This window comes from Mustela lutreola, chromosome 11 (genome assembly GCF_030435805.1).
Source record: "Mustela lutreola isolate mMusLut2 chromosome 11, mMusLut2.pri, whole genome shotgun sequence".
Classification (NCBI taxonomy): domain Eukaryota; kingdom Metazoa; phylum Chordata; class Mammalia; order Carnivora; family Mustelidae; genus Mustela; species Mustela lutreola.
Genome location: NC_081300.1, coordinates 35986625 through 36010454, shown reverse-complemented (window position 1 = coordinate 36010454; position 23830 = coordinate 35986625). Strand labels below are relative to the sequence as shown.

At 45.4% G+C, this 23830-nt stretch overlaps 1 protein-coding gene across 16 annotated transcripts in view; it reads left to right on the top strand.

Annotated features, from left to right (window-relative positions):
• Window positions 1-23830, top strand: part of FHOD3 (formin homology 2 domain containing 3) — a 458821-nt gene that overhangs the window by 178942 nt on the left and 256049 nt on the right. For all 16 annotated transcript variants that reach the window (XM_059139157.1, XM_059139159.1, XM_059139160.1 and 13 more), the window contains exon 4: window positions 18633-18700. In XM_059139157.1, coding sequence (XP_058995140.1) covers window positions 18633-18700 — 68 coding nt within the window. The remainder of the gene's footprint in view (window positions 1-18632; window positions 18701-23830) is intronic.

Sequence of the window (23830 nt, the reverse complement as noted above, 5' to 3'; positions counted from 1 at the left end):
TGTGATGAGATGTTATATATAAACTGTACCTGTCAAATACATTTGGTTCTTGATTTATATCTTTGTAGCAACCTTGTTCCACAGAACAGGCCAACTTCAATATTAGTGAATAATTTGCCTATCTTAAGTATAAACAGATATTAGTGATCTCAATTAAGGATCATCGTGATGTCATGAATTACCTCCGTTACCTGCTTTGCTTTGGGATTCCAAAGTTTTCCCAAAATCCAAAGCTGGGATTCCAATAGGTTTCCTCTCCTGTCCTGACTCCTTCCTTCTTGTGGCACTGAAAGAACATTCAAGACTTCTGTGGAATCTCAAGCCATTTCCAAGCCTAGTTTTCTTGTGTTGTGTTGGGCTGGAAGCATGGGGAGTATTTTTTGCTTTTGAAGAGTGTAACTCTTTTTGGTAAGGCTTTTAAAGCATTGTGTAGCTGGTGTTGGAAATAAACCTGAATTTCCCTTAGCCCCCCCCCTCCCCCGAAGGAGAAAAGCAACAGGCCGGAAGGAAGGAGGGGAGTGGTGGAAAATCATTACTGCATTCTGTGTTTGCTGTCCACTTCTCTTTTCTTAGTAAATTGCTTCAGGAATTTCTGCAGTCAGCTATAATCTACTCTTGAAAGGCTGCCTTTTGGGCCCAGCTCTTCAAGCGAGCCAAAACTCTCTAGGACCACAGAATTTCAGAGAAGACAATGAAAAGAAAGGGAGTATTAACATGTGGTCCTTCTATTGAGATTGTGAAATTTCCTTATGTTGTTGTAGAGGCAGCTGGGAGAAAGGTAGGAAGCTCTGTTTTGGGGGAGGCAGTGTTCACTACTCTCCCTTTCTCCCCCACTTCTTTTATCCTCCTTTCTTGCAAGTTGGTTGCCACAGAGAGCTTTTTGTACGTGGTTCTGAAAATGGGGAGCACCTGTGTCCTACGGGTACCATGGACAGATACCAAACAAATCTCTTTGTCTTGGTATTTTGAATTAATGCCTCACCTCAAAATAAACCTAAAATGAAATTATGAAGATGGGGCTTTTATTCTTCCTGAGTTAATTAACTATGGAAAGTAATGTTGGGCATAGGTTAAATGCAGTTGAAACCACCAAAGACAAAAGAATTTTTATCTGACAGCCGGCATCTTAAAATTCTTTCCCTTCCTCCCCGGGAAAGGAGAATTCTCTACGCTACCAAACCAGAGGCAGGCTTTCTGTACACGCACCTCCTGCCATTGATCTCGGTGAGAGTGAGAACAAAATTAATTCATGTTTCCTGAATTCCAAACAATGATGTGAAGGCAGCATGCCACTATTTTGCATCAGGATCTGGGTCGGAGTTTTAAGGAATTAGGCAGCAGGTGGGTGTGTCTCACACTTAAAGATCCTGAAAGCTATTCCTAGCTCTCAGAGATTGTAAAAAAGAAGGGGGTGGTAACAGACTTCAAATACCGTATTCATAAGATCAGAGGAAGAGGGAGGGGAGGGAAGGTACTGATTCTTTCATTTACTCCACAAAAATGTATTCTGTACCTATTATGTGTCAGTCACTGTTTACGGTCCGGGAGCTCTAGCAATGCATAAAGCAGGCAGAAATCTCTGGTCCAGCAGAGCTTGCATTGCAATACGGGAGACAGTAAGTGAGGCAAGTAAGTAAAATATTAGAGGGCGGCATGTGTTGAGAAGAACAATAGGGGAGTGGTTCTGAATTGTGTGTATGTGGATGCATGTTGGCAATTTAAAATAAGGTAGCCGGGGAAGATCTCACCCAGAAGGGGATGTTTTCTCAAAGGTCTGAAGATGTGAGGCCATGAATCAAATGTGGACGAGGGGGAAAGCAGGATGACCAGATAGGATGCTACTACATGACCCAGGTGAGGGAAGATTGTCTGCACTAGCCTAGAGCCCTGTGGCCAGCCTTCCTGCTTCTCCCTCCTTCGCCCTCAGTCTCATCCGGCAAGGGCCTCCCTCCAGCCCTTTCTTATGACTGCCTTTCCACACCCCTGGCCAAAGAAGCAATCTTCCCTCACTGTTCCCTCTGCTATGGTCTCTGAAGCAGTCACCTAAAGACTTTCAGTTTATCCTGTTCAGTGCTTGGTGGGATTGCTTTTACACTAGTTTATAAGCAAATTGGAAGCAAACCTTTTTAATCTTTCCTTCCTACCTCACGAGATCTAGTAAATGTTGATTTGAACACAACTGAATATTCCACGATCGGAGACAGATTAAGAGACAACATTGTAGAATACCTCCAGGTTCAAAATGCTTGACTCGTCTACAGTAAGAATGATAGCCGAGAGCCAAGATGGCCTGTTCCCTGAGCCAGCCAGATGTACTCATGCCCCAGGAACAGAGGCATGAACTCAGAACGCTGGGAAGAGAGGCAGAGCCTCTCTGCTAATGCATCCCCCAGACTCCCCTGACTGTGCTTTGGGAGAGAAGGATTAGAAGAATTTGAGGGTTTTGCCAGGTAGTGACTTCCATTTGGAAGTCTGGGTCCCTGTAGGTGACCCACAGTTGTTAGCATGTCCCAAGCCCAGGACCAGGCAGCTGGGTGGCGTGGCTCATGGGGAGCCAGGAGCCATCTGGGTCAGCGCCACCGGATGTGAACAGAGCTCCCAGTGGAATCGGGCTCAGCTCGGGGATCCTCTCAGCAAGCTGGTCAGGGTCTCTGAGCTGAGGAAGCGAAGGACAAGTGGTGCCAGTTCATTCAGACATGCTCATTACCCTTTTTAGCTTGTCAGTTTCTGGTGTTCTGCTGCAGATGAGTTCATCTATTTCTTGCATGTCAAAATCATATATGTATCAGAGGCCTCTACCTCCCCTGGCTCCTGCTCTGTTCCCAGGTGGAAAGGTCATAATGCTAGTAAAGTACATTACCAAGTATTTTCACAGGTGCTGGGTGGGTTTTTATATTATTCTCATTTTTCTGGTGAAGGACTGGGTCAGGGATAGAGGTGCCAGCCTGGTCTGTCTAGCCAGTGGCCTGTCTTGACGACCACACGCTGCGTGGTGGGTGAAGTATTTTATCCTCTCCCAAGCTGCTTAATGAGCTCCGAGGCTCAGGTTTAAGTATCAGGATTTGAAGCACCTGTAGTCGTTACGCTTTCCGTGGACTCCTTCAAATTCTAAGTAGTCTCCCTTGGTGGATGGCCTCTCCTTCTGGGTCCTCGGGTGGTAACTCAAAGCCACAAGATCAGTGGTCCTCCCAGTGTGATTCTGGGATCTGGGAGTGGGTAGATGTGCAGAAAGTTGGGCCGACCTTCGATCTGCAGAACCCTGACCGTTGACCACCTCCCTTGGAGGTTTCTGCGTGCATTCCAGCAAGAGTTGATGGACGCTAACGTGCTTCTACTTCCGGCCTGTTGTAAAGGAGACCCTGTCCCATGACCGTCTCCACCGGGGTGTCTCCTCTAATTTGGGCCGCCCTGCCTCTCGTGGCTGCTGATTCCTCAAGACCTTTTTGTTGCTGATTCCTCAAGACCTTTTTCTGTTCAGTTGTCCAGTTCTTTCAATCTACATCCCAGAAAATGGGTAGTGTGAAATTCGGATGATCTGCTTTGCCACCAAAGGTGGGATGTGACTGTAAAGGTTCTCTGTCCCTCCTGTGCCATATGCCACCTATGCCACTGGATGGGGCCTCCGGGGGGCTCTTTAAATTCTTAATTCATGGAGATGCTAAAAATGTTTCCCCGACTTCAGGCTGACTTTGCTTAAATTTAGATGTGCTGTATCTACAGGCATTAACCGATGAAATATGGCTAAGATCTCGCAGTCTTAGACCTCAAAGAGAATATATGAAACAGGCCACCTCACAATTTCCAGGCTAGGAGAAAACGAAACAAGTCTCTGCTTCTTTGCAAGGCAAAGCAACAGTTTGGGTGCCTGGTTTTGTTCTAATGGCACCTTTATCTGCAGTCAGTGTTTGAGGGAGCCTCTAAGTGTGGTGTAATGACGGGTATTCATGTCTCTTTCCTGAGGAAAGAGCTCCAGCTCCTCAGGGGGTGTGGTGACGGCTGGGGCCCTGCTGTCCGACCACAAAGATTACTGAGGACATTTTCCATGCCTGTGGCTCTGCTCTGTGTGGAGTTAGGGCTGAGCCCAAGGGAGAACCCACTGGGGGCCCCCATAACGAGCCACCCTTGCCAGCTTCCCATTCTCGATCCTGTCACTCAAAGTGCCGCCCGCCCTTGGCGGTTGCCACCAAGATAATGGTTCACACAGATGGTGCGGCTGAGCCAGCCCTATGCTCTGGTACACTCGAGTTCCTACTCCCAGAAATTGGTCTGCCCTTGGGAGGGCACGCAGGCTGCCCTCTGTGCCTGAGGGGAGTATGTGTGGCACTTGGGCATTAGGGGGTGGGAGGGTGGTAGATGACCTCAAGTCAAAGAGAACTTCATCTCTTGTGAAGGCCCTCTGGGGTCCCCTTCACCACCAGCATGCCCCACCTTTTGTCCTGTACCATTCAGAAGTCTGCTTACTTTCACTGTCTGAGGTAACCCAACCAGGGGTAGGTCTGCCCACTTCATGGTGATGTGAGGACTGCTCCATGGGGTGAGAAGAACGTGCACTTTTGCTTGGCCTCCTTTGTCAGTGGCCTGTGGTTCTGACTCTTTCTTTTCTTTCTTTCTTTCTTATTTTTTTTTTTAAGATTTTATTTGTTTATTCAACAGACAGTGATCACAAGTAGACAGAGAGGCAGGCAGAGAGAGAGGAGGAAGCAGGCTCCCCACGGAGCAGAGAGCCCGATGTGGGGCTCGATCCCAGAACCCCGGGATCATGACCTGAGCCGAAGGCAGAGGCTTTAACCTCCTGAGCCACCCAGGCACCCCCTGACTCTTTCTTTTAAAGGCTCCTTTGGCTCAGCCTCCAGTGTGGCATGATGGTGAGGGTACCGGGGCAGTGAGAGGCTGACCTCGGGAGCCAATCATGATTCGATCACGATCTGATCACAGGCCATGGGTGGTCTACTCTAGCTGCACCCAGCCCCCGCTCCCCACCAGTCCTGGCCAATCCCCGGGCTGCCCTGATACTTGTTCTCTTTGCACTGACTCAGGTGGAGCAGGTGGAACCCAGGGTGGATCCGCTGGAGGCAGAGACCCTAGAGGGAAAGGAAGGCAGAGTCAGCCAGATGTGAGAAGTGGGGCTCAGTGGACTGGTGGGGAAAGCACTGCTGGAGTGCTTCCGTTTTCCCACAGATGGCACCACTGTGGTAAGACCCCATGCACATCCACTGAATGTAAAACTTAGCGCACAGCCTGGTGCATAATAGGTGACATGGTGTTGGTTGGAAGAATATCTTAAAAAGCCACTCCATTAACCTTCCGTGTGACTGAGGATTCTTCCAGTTGTCCGCCTGTGTCTGATCCAGAGAAATGATCCTGCCCATCCCTGGGTCCTGTCCGTGGTGTCATAAGACTCCAAAGGTTACCTAGAGACCCAGGTCTCTCACTTCTCTCACTTCAGTGCTCTCATCGTAGAAACCTATGCCTGCCTTTATTCACCTGGATAACTCTGACCCCAGAATTTGCCTGACATCTTAGGCTTCTGGCCTGAACCCCCAAGTTTACTGGACCCCCAGCAAGCCCTCCTGTGTTTCATCACTTTCCACATTAGACTGAACCTGTCTGTCGATAGATCCATCCTATTAAACTCTCAGTTCCTCCTTGGAGCACCATCTTTTGTATATCTTTGAGGCTGAGAGCAGCTCAGAGGCCGCAGCCATTGTTTCCTGTGCGATGTCCCTTTGGAGCTCCGTGTTCCCAAGGGGAAGTTACGGCTAGGCAAATAGTCAATTTCTTTAGGAACCACTGATGAAATATTAGGGTTAGAAAGACGGAATCCCCTGAGGCTTCAGTCAGTAGGTTTTTCTGGTCCTCTGCAATGGAAGTCTGCCCAAAACTTGAAGCTGTAGGCACGACGCTTCCTAATTATGGTCTCCGCTCTATCTCACTCTCCCAGCTGTTCCCGCAGAGGGGATGAGATGGGACGCTTGGGTCATTTATGGACCCTTGGCTTAGCCCTCGTTGGCACAGCCTGGAAATAAGCACAGAGGGAAAGTGTCAGGAGGTTAGGAAGGATTGGGATGTGGTTTGTCCTTTTGATGTATAGAGAACTTCAGTTCAGATGTGAGTTTGTTATAGGACAAAACCGATATTAAAGGTTTGAGACACTTAACGGTAAAAACGCTATGGTCCTCCCAGTCCTCACTCCTTGGTTAGAGAATAAACTCTTAACAGAAGGGTTGTTGTAATAAATAAATAAATAAATAAATAGAAATAAAAACCAAAAACAACCCAAACATTGGTGCAGTTTTGTTTGTATTAGCACGCTTGCCATAGATTAATGGCTGTTTCCATCTTGAAGAAGGCTTAAGGGAAGAGCCCGGCCCCAGGGGGTGGGTCAGGTGAACTGTGGGGTTTTGCCACTCTGCTCTGTGACATGATTGATGCCAGATTGTTCCCTTTTGACCCCAGCTAATGATCCTTATCTTTTCTCTGGGGATTAGACATTCACTTCTTTTCCTCAAAATGTTTAGGGCAGGGATGGTGAGTGTTTTCCCTGTCAAGAGCCATTGACCCCAGGAAGGAAGAGGCTGTTTTTTGGGGGCGGTGGTCATGGTTTGAGGGGCATCCCCAGGGCCCAGCCCGGGCTGTCTGAGCTCAGGCAACCTTCTCAGCACACAGAAGGACCTGCCGGATGACAGGGGGGGCCTGGCCAGCCCCGTGAAAGCTTTGCCTATTCACTACAGGGAGTCTTGGGTATTTTTTAGAAACGCCGTTGAAGCCTTTCGGGTTGGAGAGAGAAGGAAAAGTGGTTTTTACTGAGCACTAAAAGGTGTCTGATGCTTTACCAACGTTATTGTGTTCTTTAAAATGTGGGGGATGTGTACCTCTCAAAGTGTGCTGCTCATAAGAGAACCAAGGCACAGAGAAAAATCTTCTGAAATGCAAACATCAGTTTAGGAGTCTAGATGGTGGTGTTACCCAAGGTTACGGCGAAACAGCACAGAAGGCTAAGGGCAAATCACAGCAGGGTGCAGTGCAGGGTCGGGACCCTGCCAACTGGGAGGGCAGGAGATGGCAGGTGATGTGGACACTGTGCCCCATGGGTGGGCAGGACAGGAGGTCAGGGGCCAAGCGTGGCGGGTTTGGTGAGTAGAGGATGGGAAAGAGGAGCTACTTTGCAGAGGCCAAGGCCAGGACTGTCCTGGCTACAGTCAGGCCTGGGTAAGGTGGCTGAGTATTTTCACATGTGCGCTCAGGGCCTTGTAGGGTGCATACATGGTTTCTGGCCCTTGGATCAGGATGGTTCTTTGCTAAGTTTTATCCCTGGAGGGGAAAGTAGAGTTGGGCTTGATCCCAGATGGAGAGACGGTTTCTCCACCTGGGACTCTGGATGCTTCCAGAAGAACAGAGGTGGGTTTCTTTGTTGAGGCACACTGCCTTCCCCTTCTGCCTCCCACCCCAGGAGGGGGCGAGCAGGGTTCGCTGCAGGCCAGTGAGGCTGTGATGCTGCAGCCAGCTCTGAGGAGAAGCCCCCTCAGCTCAAGCAAAACCAACTTAGTGCTGTGGATTCGGGTTGTTATTAGAAGAGAAGTAGAAAGAGAAAAAGAAGTGATTTTGAAAAAACATCTAAATGTTTTAGCTGAATTCTAAAAGAAAGGGAATGATAAAAGCCTGTAAATAAAATATCTGGAAGTTCTCCAGTTACCTAAGGAGGGGAGACGAGAGCAAAAGAGAAGGAACTGGAGCAGGAGAGGGCAGGAGAGCAGGGAGCCAAGCCATTTACAGGACACTGAGAGGCAGAGGTGTAGACAGACCCAGGAGTTCTGAAGTAACAGGTCCCCATTCCATGTTTTTCACACCACTGCCTGGCTCACGGTGTTTTTGCTGCTTTTCCAATGCTCATCTGGTCACCCCAGATCAACAGCCTTTTTAGAGGGACACTGTCAAAATGCCACTGGCCCTGGGCACAGGAGCAGGGGTTCTGTGGTTTGGACGAGGGCCCCAGCTTCTCCAAGGTGAACTGTGGGGGATTGGATGTCTCTGTGGACCCGCCTGTCTCTAGTCTTTGATCCTGAGGAGAAATTCTCCCCAGAGTTCCTGTCTATGACATGGCCTGCCGTACCGTATCCGGCCTGTCTGTCTCTGAGAGGGGACACTTCTGTGAAAGCGAAGATGGGAATAGACAGAAGTGTGCTTCCCTGGGCCCCAAAGCTGCCCAGCTGCCTGAAACTCAGAGGGAGAAACAGTTGCCTCCAAGTGAAGTCAGAGACGCCAGCTCTGCCTGGGCTGCCTGCCTCAGTGCCCATGAGGAGGTGGCGCCATGACTCCCAAGGTGACAAGCTGGGAAGCGTGTGGACCTGGGTGGGGCACGGGTGGATGGCCTTGGCCAACAAGCCACCAAGCACGTGGTTGCCTGATTTGAAGTCTGGTGCTGCCTCCTTAGCCAACAGCAGCCAGGAGGCCCTTTGTCACTTGAAGGGGGCCCTGTGTGACAGGTGTTAGAATAGAGGTGAATGCTAGGAGTTCACAGAGGGTTTGGGAGGAGAAGGACGCTGTCTTCAGGAGGGGACGATGGGCACACAGGCAGGGGCGAGGTGGACGAAGCAGGAAAACCGTGTTCCAGGCTGGAGTGTGTGGCTTCTTCTGACCAGAGATCTGAGGACAGTCTTCAGCTGTCTTGGGGGTCCACGCCAGAGCAGAGGCACTGTTCACTGGTGGTGATTGCCCATTGTGTCCCATGTCCCAGGGAGTGGTTTCCCCACAAACCCAAAAAGCTGGAGCTCTGGGGGTCCTTCACCCGTTTCACCCCATGTTCAGCTCTTTCAGTCACTCCCCAGTCCATCCCTCGTCACCATCCCCACTGCTCCTGTCGGGAACTTACTTGGTTTTCTGCCTCTACCCAGTCCTGTTCCAGTTCCTCTGCCCTGGCTGGCCGTGCTGGCCGGGTCTCCTGGAGTCCTGTGTCATTAGAGTCCTTCCTGCTTGAAATCCCTCCCACACCCTCTGTTACTGCCCGAGAGAGACACGGAGTTGAACTTCACTCTGTTGCCTTGTGAGACCATGAAGGCGAGGACTCCGCAGTGCCCCCAGGGTCATGCTGTCACCACCACAACCTTCTTGCCCAAGTGCTAGCCACACCGAAGTGAACCTGCTGCTTCCTGGGGCAGCACCCAGGCGGCACCCCTGCTCTTCTCTCGTCCTCGGGTTCCCCTCTGCACCACACTGCTCTCTGTGGCTGATTTTTACTTACCCTCGAAGTTTGTTCCGTGTTAACCTCTTCTGGATCTCTGCTCCCCAGCCCCAAGTGCCCAGGTGTCACCTGCCCTTCCTTGGCATTTCCTCTGTGTTTCCATCCCCTTCTCACGTAGCTTGGGCATGACTTGGGGGCATGTCTGTCCCCCTCCCTCAACTCCAGATGTCTGAGCGGGTCTTCCTCCACATCTGCTTTGGAGAGAATCAGGGATTTGTATAAGGATTATGTGACATAAATATTTAAACCGATTGTGCTCCAAGGGACTTTGGGTTTAAATAAGGTGATCTCATAGGACTCCTGGCCTCTCCATCATTTGCATGTAATCTCTTCATCCTCAGGCTGAATGGACCGCCTCCTGATGAATGGGGGGCAGGGGGAGCCCTCATGAATCCCTGCTCCCCACCATCCCACAGGTATTTCTCTGAGCCGACCTCCAGAACATGAGCCTTTGCTTTTGTACGTGTGTGATTTGTCTCTGAAGTAACATGGTGACGTGGACACCGTGCTTAAGATGTGGGCGAGTTTCTGTGGCCCATTTTCTTTGTATTGTACGAACAGAACATAACAGCCAGTTTCCATTTCTGCGAGCCGATTTTGGTCCCTCTCCCCCACTTCTTTAGACCCACAATTCCAGAGCTGGGGCCATGAACTCAGTAACACTCTGGTTTTAGTTGCTTTACCTGCAAGCTGAAGAGGCGGGGTTAGATCAGGCTTTTCCCCCGTGGTCCATGGAATGTTCCTGGGGGAGCACACTTAGTCCCTGTACCCTCTGATGTTAACATTTGTGATGGCCTGTATATAACTTCGAAATTGTGACTCCAAAGCACTTAAACACTGCTGGGAAGGCAGGATTTCTAAAATCGGACCAAGCTATGCTTTCACTGAAAAATTTTCTCCGGTGCCACTTCGGTGGTTATCTTTAAAATATCAACACGTTATAATGAGACAGCAGTTGCAGGTTGAAGTGGGGTGTACTTTCGGGTCATCAGTGTGTCGGTGGCTTACTCGAATTCAGGGGAAGAATGGCCAGAGTGGAATTCCTTTGACTCGGTGCTGACAGGAACTGGGGGCCGCCGCCTTCCTGGCTGGGGAGTGGAGCGTAACCTAAGCCTGGCCAGTGATTTCTGTCCCACTGCAGAATTGTTCTTCACCAGCTCTCTCTGACGAGTGAGTCTGAGGAGGAAACATCTCGAAGCTAATGCCTGGCAGAGGAGAGCGCCTGTCCCTCTGCTCTATCCGAAAAATCAGGGTGGTCACATTCTCTGTAGCTGGTGCCAAATGAGTTTTAGATGCAGGTGCACACATTTTGTCTGTGACTAAATCTCCTCAGTGTGGTGTCTTTTGTGGCAGCTCGAGGAAAGTTCTTGCTGCATCTGCGCAGAGAGGGGTCTCCCGGGTCCTGGTCCGAGTGTTTGCACAGAGAGCTTGGCTAATGGGCTTGGCCCTGGGTGAAAGAAGAGTGTGCTGAAATTATGAGCATTAAAGTCGGTGAGTTTTATGGGTCTGAAGCATGATGTTCTCGATGTATCTTTCACTCCCCCACTTCCTTGGCACACTCACAGATGCCCTGTGTTCCTCCCCGCCACGCTCTTTCACTAAATGTAAATTGGTTCTCATGTTCTCACTGATTCCTTCTGATGTTCAGGTCTGCTTTCCCCACACTAGGTTTTCTTCCCTGCGTCCTTAGCAGGAAACACAGGACCTCTGTGGCTATCCTTTTAGTGTTCATGTGGGCGGGCCATGCGAGTTTCCTTTCCAATGAAGGAACAGGAATGGTCCCTAATGGCCTTAAATTAATCTGCCCTCTGTTCATCATTATAAACTGGTTTAAAGTGTAATACCTTAATCGTATCTCTTAAAAGAACATGTTTCATTTTAAAAGGCAAGAACCATGGAGAGGAAAGGCGGGGGCAGTTATAAAGACTTTAACAAATGATGTTCTGGTCCTTCCTCCTTTCCCCACCAAATGTAGGCTCCTGATGGCCTTTTCCTCAAAGACTAGTGCTATACATCTGACTGTTCCCTGGGTAGATTCAGTTTGGAAGGAGGTGGGAAAACATATAAATACTTTCATTTATTGGCCCATCACAGGCTGTGCTTGACCTCAGTAGGAATCAATTGGCCCCATAGCTCCCCCAGCGGCTGGAACTGGCACTGCATCTTCCCTGGGACCTTCTGCTCTCTGAGCTCTCAACAGCTACTGTCCCACCCTTGGGGCGGTGCTGGAGGGAGGCACGTTTCTCTTTGCACACCTCCCACCTGGCCATCTCCAGGCTTGGGGAGAATGGCAAATCTCCTGGATCCCAGCCGGAGCCCAGCCCAGCCCTTTACATATAGGATTCAGCTTTGAGTTGAGATGCTGTGGGTTTTTTTGTTTTTGTTTTTTTGTTTTTGTTTTGTTTTGCCAGGAAGGGACGCACATTTCCCTGCTTTGCCACCTTACTCCAAGGTGCTGCCTCAGGACTCTTATACAGAGTCTGGCACAGCGAGAGCTTCTGTACTGTCTCTCCAGTAGAGGCTGTGTGTTCCTTGGCACGTGTTTACAGTGTAGGTGGGCAAAGAGGAAAAGGGAGAGTCGCTCTGAATTCGTTTGCATATAGGAGAAGACTCTGAAGCTGCCCTCCTGCTAGCATAGGGTGGGCTCTGGACCTCTCTCCCTGCTCTGCATTTGATGCCTTTTTTCTTCAGCATTGCCTGATTTTCAGGCAATAGGGGCATATGGAATTCCCTCTCTTGGGACTCAGGACCCATGAGAAGAGACTGCACAATGCATTCGGTGTATTTGGAGAATCAGAGGACCCCACGTTCTGTCGCATCACCCATAGGCTGAAGCCCAGTGTGCACCTGGATCTGCACACGTGTAGACCCACACAGAAAGCAGAGGCTGCAGATACTGTGGCAGAACAAGGGAGCCCTGTGGGGCTCCGTCATCCTTCCCTGAGGAAGCCTTCCATGTACTGTAACCCGGGGCTGAGAATCACACCTGAGCTCTGCATAGATGGGCTGCTTCTAAAGGAGAAGTGATTAATGTTGAACAGGGAATGCATCCAAGAGCCATGTCCAGCATCCCCTCAGGAAGCTGCCAAGCTAGCCCTGTTCTAGGGGAAGCCCTTGATAGTCTCGTCTACACTGAAGGGGAGGCCTGCCCAGCCATAGTGAGTCTGACTTTCTGTATGATGAGGCCTGGATGTGCTACAGATAGAACACTCCATTTCTTGAGTCCTAGTGTCCCCAGCAGTGAAAGCTCCAGACCACACCTCCCAAGACATGGTTAGCTCTGTATCAAGGAAGCCGGGGCTTGGGCTGTGGGAAGCAGTGCTTCTCCTTTGGCCTGTGGAGGCTGCTCATGAAGGAACACCAAAGGCTATGAGTAGTCACTGGTGTGGGCATGACAGCTGATGTAATGAAATGTCCACTCTTCTCCTCTGCCAGCAGGAACCATTGCCTCCCACAACGACAGATTATACCAGCTGAGCTCGTGTTACTGCACTTGATTGTACTTTCAGATATTACATTTTTTACAAAGTGAAGTTTTATGGCAAAGTGAAGTTTTACCTGCATCAAGCAAGTGTGTTGGTGCCATTTTTCCCAAGAGCATCTGCTTACTTGGTGTCCCTGTCATATTCTGGTAATTCTCACAATATTTCAAACTTCATTATTTGTTATGGTGATTTGCAATCAGAGATTACTACTTGTTGAAAGCTCGGGTGGTTGGCATTTTTTTTTTTAATAAAGAATTTTTAAATTAAGATACGTGCACTTTTTAAAAGACTTAATGTGCATGCACTAGATTACAGTAGCGTCAACAGAACTTTCATATGCACTGGGAAACCAAAAAGTGCATTTGACTTGCATTATTGTGATATTTACTTTATTCTATAGGTCTGGAACCAAACTTGGAATATCTCCAAAGTATGCCTCTATGTCATTTACAGACGTGCTTGGTTCCTAATCCTTTTTGTCCTCTAGGTGAACAGTGGTGTCTCCTAAAATGTATGTGAAGAACCAACAGAACAGGTCAGGTTGGGTCTAGAGACTATTGGTACCATTATGTTTTAAAAATGGCAATTTTGAGTTTTAGTTAAGCACTGTGGTTTCATTGCATACCATGATTTTGGTTAAAAAAGATAATATCAGTGATCTTATAAAAAGTCAGTTCTGTAGGGGCGTCCGTGTGGCTCAGTTTGCTGCGCATCCGACTCTTGCTTTCAGCTCAGGTCATGATCTCAGTGTCCTGGGATTATGCTCCTGGGATTGTGTCCTTGGGCTCTGTGCTCATCGAAGAGTGTGTTTGAGTTTCTCTCTCTCCTTGCTCTGTCCTGTCTCCTGCCCCTGCCTGCTACTTTCTCAAAAATAAATCAAACCTTAAAAAAAAAAAAGACAGTACTTTAGAGTAATAGCTCTTTGAATAAAAACGTGGTCATTTTTATTTCAACCACAATGGTGATGATTTCAATGTTGCTTTCATATGTTACAGAGACCAATGCATGACATTCTTAAAAACCTTGATTGTGTAGGGGAAAAAATGGTTTCTAGTACTGTGGGAGAGGATATCTTGGTCCATAAAAGTGAAGCTTCACTGCTAACTGCTTTTACAAAGGGTTTAAATTAAGCAAACTACAACTTAACAGGTGCCATATTGGAAAGATTTCTGATCTAGCCCTCACCTAGTTCTTTTAACATACAGACTTAAAACACTTTGCCTGTTAAAGGACGTTTAAGCCAAAATATGTAATATCCTTAAATAAGACAGCTGATCTTCTGTGTTTGATAGTAAAAAGCCACAGTGACAGATGTGAATCTGTCTCTGAAGTTTGTAGTGATAATTGTTTTGCATAAAAGAATTATTTGGGAACATTATTATTTTGTTATTCAGATTTGTTGGAATAATTATTTAAATGAATGACTATAAACAGTTTTTTAAATTAAGGGCAATTGAAATAGTGCTTTTCAAATAGAAATTATAGGGGTACCTGGGTGGCTCAGTCAGTTAAGCATCTGGCTCCTGGTTTTGGTTCAGATCATGATCTCAGGGATGTGAGATTGAGCCCCAAACTGGTCTCCGTCCTGGTCATGGAGTCTGCTTAGTATACTCTCTCCCTCTCTCTCTCCCCCTCATTCCCCACCACTTTCTCCAAAAAAAAAAACAAAAAAAAACCCACAGCAAAATTAAAAAAAAAAAAAATCTTTTTGTTCTAATTAAAAGAGACTTGGCAAAAAAAAAAAAAAAAAAAAAAAAAAAAAAAGGAGAGAGAGAGTGTTTTGGCACCAAAGATATTTTTGGCATTTGTACAAGGATGTTTCTCATCAAAGGTGATGTCGTAGAGGTTAAAAATATGGTGAATGCATATCAATTAAAAGATAGAGATTGTGAGACTGGATAAAAACAAGTTAAAACTCTATCAGAAACTATGCAGATACTAACCCAAAGTGATCATATTAATATTAAAAATATAGACTTTAAACAAGAAATATTGCCAGAGATGAAGAAAGACATATAATGATAAAAGGTTAATTCACTTAGAAGCTGTAGCAATCCTAAATGTGAGTGCCCATAACAAGAGAGAGGCAAAGTGTTCCTAAAGCAAATACTCATACAGATGCAAGAAAAAATGGAAAAATCCACTGTCATGGTTGGTAATCTCAACACTCCTTTCTCAGTGATGTACAGAAGCTCGTGAAAATATAGAACACCTGAACAACACTACCACTCAGTTTGGCCTAGTGGATATTTCTAGAATAGTCTGTTCTTTTCAAATGTATGCGAGATGTTCACCATGATAAACCATATTCTGGGCCATAAAATAAACATTAATAAATTTAAAATAATTGATATCCTATAAGATTATGTTCTCATCATAAAGAAATGAAACTAGAAATTGGTAACAGATATGTGAAAAATTCCCAAATAATTGGAAGTTAAACAGTATACTTCTAAATAAACCATAGGTCCAAAACAAACAAACAAACAAAAACCCCACCACAGGACTTACTCCCTTTTGACTGGAAAGAAATGTTCAGCATTCACTTCATTTCCAATTGAATGAAAATGAAAACACAAAATAGCAAACTGTGCAGAATGCAGCCAAAGCAGCAGTTAGGGAGATACTTATAACCTTACCTACTTAGAAAAGAAGAAAGGTTTCAGATCAATTGTTATTGAATTTCCACCTTAAGAAAGTAGGGAAAAAGAGCAAAATAGGCCAAAAGCAAGCAGAAAGAAGAAAATGATTAAGCCAGAAAGGAAAGAGGAAGAACAATGAAATCAAAAGCTGCTTCTTTGAAAAGGTCGATAAAATGGATATACCTCTAGCCAGACTAAGTGGAGAAAAGAGACAGAGAGATTACCAATAATAAGGGTAGGAGAGGAGATTGCCGTAGTCAATAAAAGGGTAATAGGGAATATGATGACAACTTTATGCCCACGCACTGAACAAATTAAATGTATAATTTGGAAAAATTCCTTAGAAGATGCAAACTATCAAAGCTCATTCAAGAAGAAAGAATCAGAATAGCTCTATAGTAATTGAAGAAACTGAATTCATAGTTTAAAACCTCCCAATACAGAGAACTCCTCCCGGCCTCCCTCTGCCCCAGGTGGCTTCACTGTAGAATTCTGCGAAACACTTAAGGAATGTGTAATATCAAGTCTACGTAGACTTGTTCTGAAAGTAGAAGAGGAGGGAATACTCCCAACTCATGAGAGTCCATATTGCTTCAACATTAAAGCCTTTAGAAGGAAACAAAACTACAGATCATGAATATTCCTCATGAATATACATGTAAAAAATCCTCAACAAAATATTGTCATTCTCAACTAAACTTTTTTAAAAACCTGATTTTGAGTATAATACCAAGTACAGAAACCTTAACCATCTGAGCACAATTAGCCATAATTTTCATTCACATGAATTGGAAGCCAGGACACATCATCAGTAACTAACTCTGTGATGTTGTAAATTCACTTAAGACCTATTTCTGCTTGTCATCTAGTGGGGCATGCACAAGAGAAGTCTACTGCAAGTCTTATTACCTTATAAAGAGGTACTTGGAATTGACACTCTCTTCAGATGTTCTTACTGGATAGGATAAATCTGCTTCTCTTTGGGGGAGCTTGTTCCCATGCTTGCATCTATTTATTCTTATTTATTAGAAATGGTTCTGGCAACAATCAAAATTTCTGTCCTCAGAATTTGAGAAGTTAGAGAGGTTTAGCTGCCAAAACTGTGGAGTGATCACCCTCGGGACCAGACACAGGGGTGATGCAGTCCACTCCACTTATTTATTACTTGTGTATGCTGAGGCTGTGCACTCACTTTAGAGGTCAGCTTGAAAGTTATCTGGGCCTCATGTCTTAGGGTCTGTGATAAACAAGATGTTTATTTTAGGGATGGCTGATTTCTCTGGAGTTTTCTCGGGTCTTGTTTTTAGGAAGGTGATGCATTCTGTCTTAATCAAAACTCTTCGTAGTCAGTAAGTGATCATGGACTGCGTATTATTTAGAAGCTCTTGGGATCAGACACCACCCACCCCCTAGACCCCCAAACTGACACAATCTAGCCTCTATCCCTTACTGGGTGTTTTCATAGGTTTTGCGTCTGGAGGAACCTGACCTGCCCAGTGCCTGGATGAGACCAGAGAGTCTGCAACATAGTGATGAGGGAGCTGGGGCTGCATAACCAAGGGCTTGACAGGTCCTGCAGAGGATTTTGGATTTCATTCTCAGTGCAGGGGCAGCCATTGAAGGGTTTAAATGGGACCAGTGATGTCATCAGGTGGTCATTTTCTCCCAACCCTTTTGGCCTTTGGGTGGAGAGTGGATGAGAAGAGTGAAGATGTCTGTAGAGGAGGCTTTTGGGGGCAGCTACGGCTGTGCAGATCTGAGCCCCACCTACCCTACAGCCTTTTACATCAAAGGTGGGAGCCTGTTCCCTTCCAAAGTTACTGTGCAAGCGGGCATATTCTTCTCATGGCCAGACTTCTGTCAACTCTTATAGACCTATGTGTTCTGTGTCCTTCCACTCAAGTCTGTGACATAAGCAGGCAGTGTGGTTCTGCGCATTGCCCACCATATGCTGAAACTGAAGCTCAGAGAGGTTGGCCTCTGGCATGATACTGCTTTTGACTGTTTTATTCTTTAACATTTTAAATAATTTGGCATCACCCTATACTGTATCAGTGTTTGATTTAACACAAAAACTGTCTTCCTTTAAATCTGCTGTTGCATGTTCTTATTTTATAAACAGGGGATCTGAGTCTTAGAAAAATAAACTACTTTGTTCAAGGTTATGTAGCAAGTAGGGAGTGACACCAGCTTTGAGATCTAGGCTTTCTGACTGCTTAGTCCTTGCGTTTATTAAGTCTACTCTTCACTACTGGCTGCCTAGAACAGTTCCTGGCAGGTGCTCAGGAAATACATGTTGGATGATTTTTTTTATTGGGTCAGTCTGGTACCTGCTGTTGGGAACCTAACCTGACCCCTGAGTCACCTAGATCAGAGCCAAGTTTGAGTCGTGTGAAGCTGAGCAGAGTCCATGCTCCCAGGCATTCTACATACACTGGAATAACTGGTTTCTCACTTCCTCCTGACCTCAGCACTTTGGAGCTCTACTCCATTGGCTAACTAGTAATTTTAGCAAGTTCATTTGTCTCCATCCCACGTTGTGACCTCTGGAGGATAGGTCCTAGGTCAAGGTCACCTCCTTATTCCTTAGGCCTGGCCTAACTGGTACATGTTAAATGTGACTAACAGAACACTGGGGGTTGTAGGAGTTGGCCTGAATCTTGAGCCAGAGAAGACCAATACGGGATTCCTCCATCTGCCTTGCTCAGGGCCAGACCATCTTGAAACATGAGTGAAAGCCCAGGTAGACCCAGAGCTAAAGCTATTTACAGAGCCATCGCCAAGGAATCCAGTCCTGAAAACCACTACACTGTCCTTAGGTCTTTTAAGGTGACGGTTAGATCCTGGGGAAAAGGAGGTGCCTCAAAGCTGAGCCCAGCTGTAGAAGGATGGTGGGGCAGGGGCTGTGAGGCAAGAAAGGAGGGAGGTGGAGGGGTGCATTCCATCTTGGCTGGGTTAATTTTCTGGATATGGTTGGCCATTAAGTGCAATGGTCGACAAGCATCTGGAAATGGAAGTCTGGAGAGAGGGAGGGTGGCGCTGAGGGTGCACGTGGGGTCTTGTCCTCCACAACTCCCTCGCCCCCTCTTCCGGCCACCTGCAGCAGCCCAGGCTATTCTCTGCACTGGCGGACGTGAGGGCTCTATCTTCCATGGCTTCTGTCTACTCACCTCTCCAGTGGAAAGTCTGTTCATTGTTCACATCCTGTGTTTTTACCGTTCATTGAGTCAGTTTAATTAATTCTATATGTTATGTTTTTTATTCCAGAGAAACTGTACAACTCCAGTGGGCGAGATTTAAGAAGGGCCCTTTTCTCCCTGAAGCAGATATTTCAGGTAAAAAAGAAGAAAAGCATGCTCTTAGGTCCTGTTTGTGCATTGCTTATGGAATTGGATACAGACATGTTTCTACCTCTTACTGATTACAGAAAGAAACGTTTCCTTGGATTAAAATGTCAGTGAGGTCAAAATATCACAGTGAGAGTATCTTTACCATATCAAATATTTCAAACATTAGGAAGTAATGACAACTTGATCAAATCATGTTTTTCCATATTGACCTCTGACTTCTACAAAGAAAAACCTACTACGGATATAATTGAGGTCTTGTTTTCTCCCTCATTCCAAGCATTGTTTTCCTGCCCCAGGTCCCCCCTCTCTGCTGATGGTCACATGCATGCGTGTTTCTGTGCTGGTGGTGAAGATTCTCCAACAGTGTCCGTGTTCTTTTCTGCTAACTTCACATATGACATGCTGCATGTGTCGTACTCCAGCTTGTTTAATAACGTGGGCCAGGCGTAGGCATGATGGGCTGGTGTGGCTCTGGGTGTTCTTGGGTATGAATACAGTGCAAGTAGCCCTGTGCGTTCTTCTGTTGGCAGGCAGTTTGCTTTATCCTCAGTGTTGGCTGTGTTACAAACCATGCTGCTCAGGACATGTCCCTTGTGCATATGTGTATGTCCCACTTTCAGGGTTTGTTTTTTCCTTTGCTCCTAAGCCTCTCCTCTTTCCCTGCCCTGAGGAAGTCAGGAGCCTAGGACGGGAGTACAGACAAGGTCCAAGCTGCTCACTTATGAGAGGCTGCAGAGGAGAGAGAGTGCGAGTGAGCCAGGGGAGGAGAAAGAGGCTGCTGCCCTGGCAGAGTCAGGATGGCACTCGCAAGAGCTGGTGTCTCTATGGGCTCATTGCTCCTTCTGTGGTGGTTTTGGACCCTAGGGAATATAGGGTCCAATTCCCTTCAGCTCCTGTCTTAGCCACATTCTTAAAAAATTTTCATCATCAGTAATAGTTGTGTCAGAGAAGCAGTGCTCCTTGTGGATGTCTTCCTGAGAAGGGATTGGCAAAAAGACAGGTCAACCATCCATTCCATCTGCACATTTTCATGCCACTGGTCCTTAAACTTGTTCAACCACGCCCACACCTTCTCCCTGAGCAGAGTCCCTTTTCAGGGTCGGCATTTCTGGACATGATTCCTCTCAGCTCTCCTGACGGTTACGGTTGGGAACCTACCGTGTCATCGCCCCCTCATGCTGCACATCTCTGAGATACTTGGGGTTGGGGTCTGCCTTCAGGCTGTTAGTTCTGGAAAAATTGCAAACAGCTGTCGTGGGGCACTGCCAGCTTTTGGTTCTCTATCTCAGTCTGTTCTTTAATTTCCTACCAGAGACGTTTGAGGAAATTATTCTCCTGATGGTTCCATGCAGCATTCTGGATTACATCTGGAATTCTCAGTATAACCTGGAAGCCCTGTGGATGTGGCCTTTGCTGCCCACTTCTTTGACCTTGGCTGCATCCTAAATTCTACTCACGGTTGCCTTCTAGGGACAAGCCATACTCTTCTGCACCTTTGCCCTTGGACCCATTGATTCTATGCCAGAATATGTTGCCACCCCACGTCCATTCTCTTTGTCTCTCAGGTTATCTCCTGCTGTCCCGTCCTGCTAGGGTACCTCTCCCTAAGTGACTCCTCTCGGTCCCTTCAAATACCTCTGATGTTCCCTATATCTGGTATAGAACTTAAGATACTACAGGGCATCCATCTGAGTCTAGCTATATACAAGCTCCCTGGATTTCATCGCCAGGTCTTTGGGGTGAATAGACTAGGTGAATTGGATAGTCCTCTAGAAGATGCCTATGTCTTCAGTCTTTAGCAATTTCCATCTGTATATCTCTCTGTTCCTTAGCTGAACAAAATAAAACTTGTTTACCCTCGATTACACCCTTCTTTTTAACTCAGATCCCCCGCTACACTTGGGCTGGACTCATTGTGCCATCAGAGGGCCATGCTCCTGCCACTCCTTACCCTGACCCAGAGTTCCTCAACCTGCCTGCTGTTGCTGTTGAGCTTTGACTTCTTTCATACCTGTGCTCACCTCATTGAGTGTCCCGCTGGTGGCTGAACTGAACAGAGAAGAGTTCGTTATTCCCAGTGGCTTTAAAACACTGTGATCTGTGTATGTTGAGTAAATCTGCTCTAAGAACAAAAAGAAACCACACACACAATCAGCTGTTCATAATGATCTTGTTGCTGCTGATGTTGTATTGCTATTCTGAGTTCTAGCTTTGTGTGTTCTAGCTTTGTCATTCTTAGAGGTATTCAGGGTTAGGATTCTTGGTATGTGGGAGAAAGAAGACAGAATGGTAGAAGAAGGGTACCTGGGTGGCTCAGTAGGTTAAGCATCTGCCTTCAGCTCAGATAATGATCCCAGGGTCCTGGGATCAAGCCCTACATCGGGATCCCTGCTTAGTGGGGAGCCTGCTTCTCCCTCTCCCTCTGCTGCTGCTCCCCCTGCTTCTGCTCCCTCTGTGTCTCTTATTAACAAATAAGTAAATAAAAATCTTAAAAAAAAAAAAAGAAAGGTAGAAGTGGTTAAGTTAAAAACTCTATATTCCTGAATTTATTTATTTACTTTTTAAAAGATTTTATTTGAAACAGAATGAGTGAAACCATATGGTATATGTCTTGCCCTGATTGACCTTATTTCACTTAGAACTGTATCCTCTAGGTTCATCCATGTTGCCACAAATGGCAAGATCTCATTCTTTCTTATGACTAATATTCCACTGTGTGTGTGTGTGTACACACAGTGCATCTTTTTTACTCATTCATCAGTGGAAGGACAATGGGTTGCTTCCATATCTTGGCTATTTTAAATAATGCTTCAGTAAACATAGGAGTGTATATATCTTTTTGAATTAGTGTTTTCATTTTCTTTTAGTTCATACCCCATAGTGGAATTACTGGATCATATGGTAATTCTATTTTTAATTTTTTTGAGGAAACTTCATTTTCTCCACATCCTTACAAGCCCTTGTTATTTTTTTTGAGTTGTACATTTTTTAGTTTAGCAAGTCGGACATGCAAGGTGTTAACTCATTATAATTTTAATTTGCATTTCCCTGATGATAAGTGATGTTGAGCATCTTTTCATGTGTCTGTTGGTCTCTTGGCCATCTGGATGTCTCCTTTGGAAAAACGTCTTTTTAGGTCCTCTGCTCTGAATTGGATTATTTGTTTTTTGTGTGTGTTGAGTTGTATAAGTTCTTTATATATTTTGGATGTTAACCCCTCATCGGATATGTCATTTGCAAATATCTCCTCCATTTAGTAGGTTGCCTTTTTGCTTTGTTGATGGTTTCCTTCACCGTGAAAAACTTTTATGTTGATGTAGCTTCAGTAGTTTAATTTTGCTTCTGTTTCCCTTGCCTTAGGAGATGTCTAGAGAAATATTTCTAGGGCTGGTGTCAAAAAAATTATTGCCTATGTTTTATTCTAGGAGTTTTATAATTGCACCAAAAACAGTAAATTCTTTATGTGAACTTTAGGATAATCAAACAGTAATTGAGGGAGGAAGTATTATTTGTAATAATCTTCTAGCTTATAAGTAAGGGAGAATAACAGAATTAAAGTATCACAATTTCGCAATCCTCAGTGAACGGATCAAGGCATTGAGCATAAGGCCTGCTTACATGGTGGAAATGAGATACAATCGTCTGTGGTTCCTCATGGGAATTTACATTATCACTGATGATGTGGTTAAGCCAACAAAATCAACTCTAGATCTCATCATGTCTCCATATGCAGCACACCGATTTATAAATGATTTAAGAAGCGCATGTTAATCTACACCACATTGGTGCAGTCAACAAAATCCAGACTGTAGGCTACAGAGGACAAATAACCTAGTTTATTTAACATATAAATTTCAAGGGGAAAAAAGGATGAATTAAAAGACCTTTAAATCCACATGTGTGTCTTATTTGGATCATGGTACAAAATGTAAAAAAACAAAGACACAAACACATAAAAACACAAAATGGTATTTATGAAACAGAATTTGGGTCACTGATTAGACATTTAATAATAAAGTATTAGTCTTTTTTATTGTGAGTACATAATTTTAAAATGAGTTTCTGCATCTTGGGGATGCATATTAGAGTATTTATGGATTAAATGATGTGATGTCTGGGATCCACTTCAAATTAACATGGCAGCAGACAGACAAATTGGTATGGGGTGATAGAAGAAACAGGATTGGTATGAATTGATTGATTGGCACCTGGGGTTCACTAAATTGTTCTGTCTTCTTTTGTATATGGTTAAAGTGTTCCATGGTGAGAAAACTTAAAAATAAAACAAAATAAACATGTTCGGGGTCTTTGTTGCATTTTCCTTCACCAAGTTTGTTCTGTAGTGTTAACTCTGAATTCTCAGGGATGTTGTTTCTACCATTGATTCATCAAACAGATATTTCTGAGCAGCCAGCATTATGTAGGCAAGAAAGAACATCCTTGCTACCCACGGTGTATAATCTGTTTGGAAGACCACACACGTGGGCACAGAACAGCTCAAACCATCATTGGGTATTGAATGGATTATGCAGACTTCAAGCTCTCTGGGGCTTGGATCGCCTTCTCCCACGCCCACAGTCTGCATTTCCATCATCTCCTGTTTTCTACATGCAGGGGTTCTTTCTGGACCTTAGAGTATAAGCGTGTAAAATACAAAGTCCCTGGTCTTTTGCATTGAGTTGAATGTTCCTTGACTAACAGACATTTAAAAATATATATATATATAACAGTTTAAAGTATGGCTAGTGTAGAAAATTCTGAAATGCAGGGATCATCTCTTATCAGTGGTGTTAACCTTTTGACTTCATGCTAATTGGAAACCAGTGTTTTAAAAATCATTTATTAATGCCTAAGTATTTCAGAATACATGTTCAAAATCTCAGGCATTGACAATTTGAAGGGCATTTTCCACAATTTATTATCCATGAATGTCTATTACTTATTGCCTTATCTACATATGTACATAAATTGTAGTTAAGGTTCTGAATTTTTATAAACACTGTCTCCCCTGTTCGTGTTTGTTCCAAGGACCTTTGCCAGGCAGCCAACTCTGCTGTATTAATATTAGTGATTAGCTTGAGCGATTTCTTGAGAGCTTGTTCTCACTTTTTCACC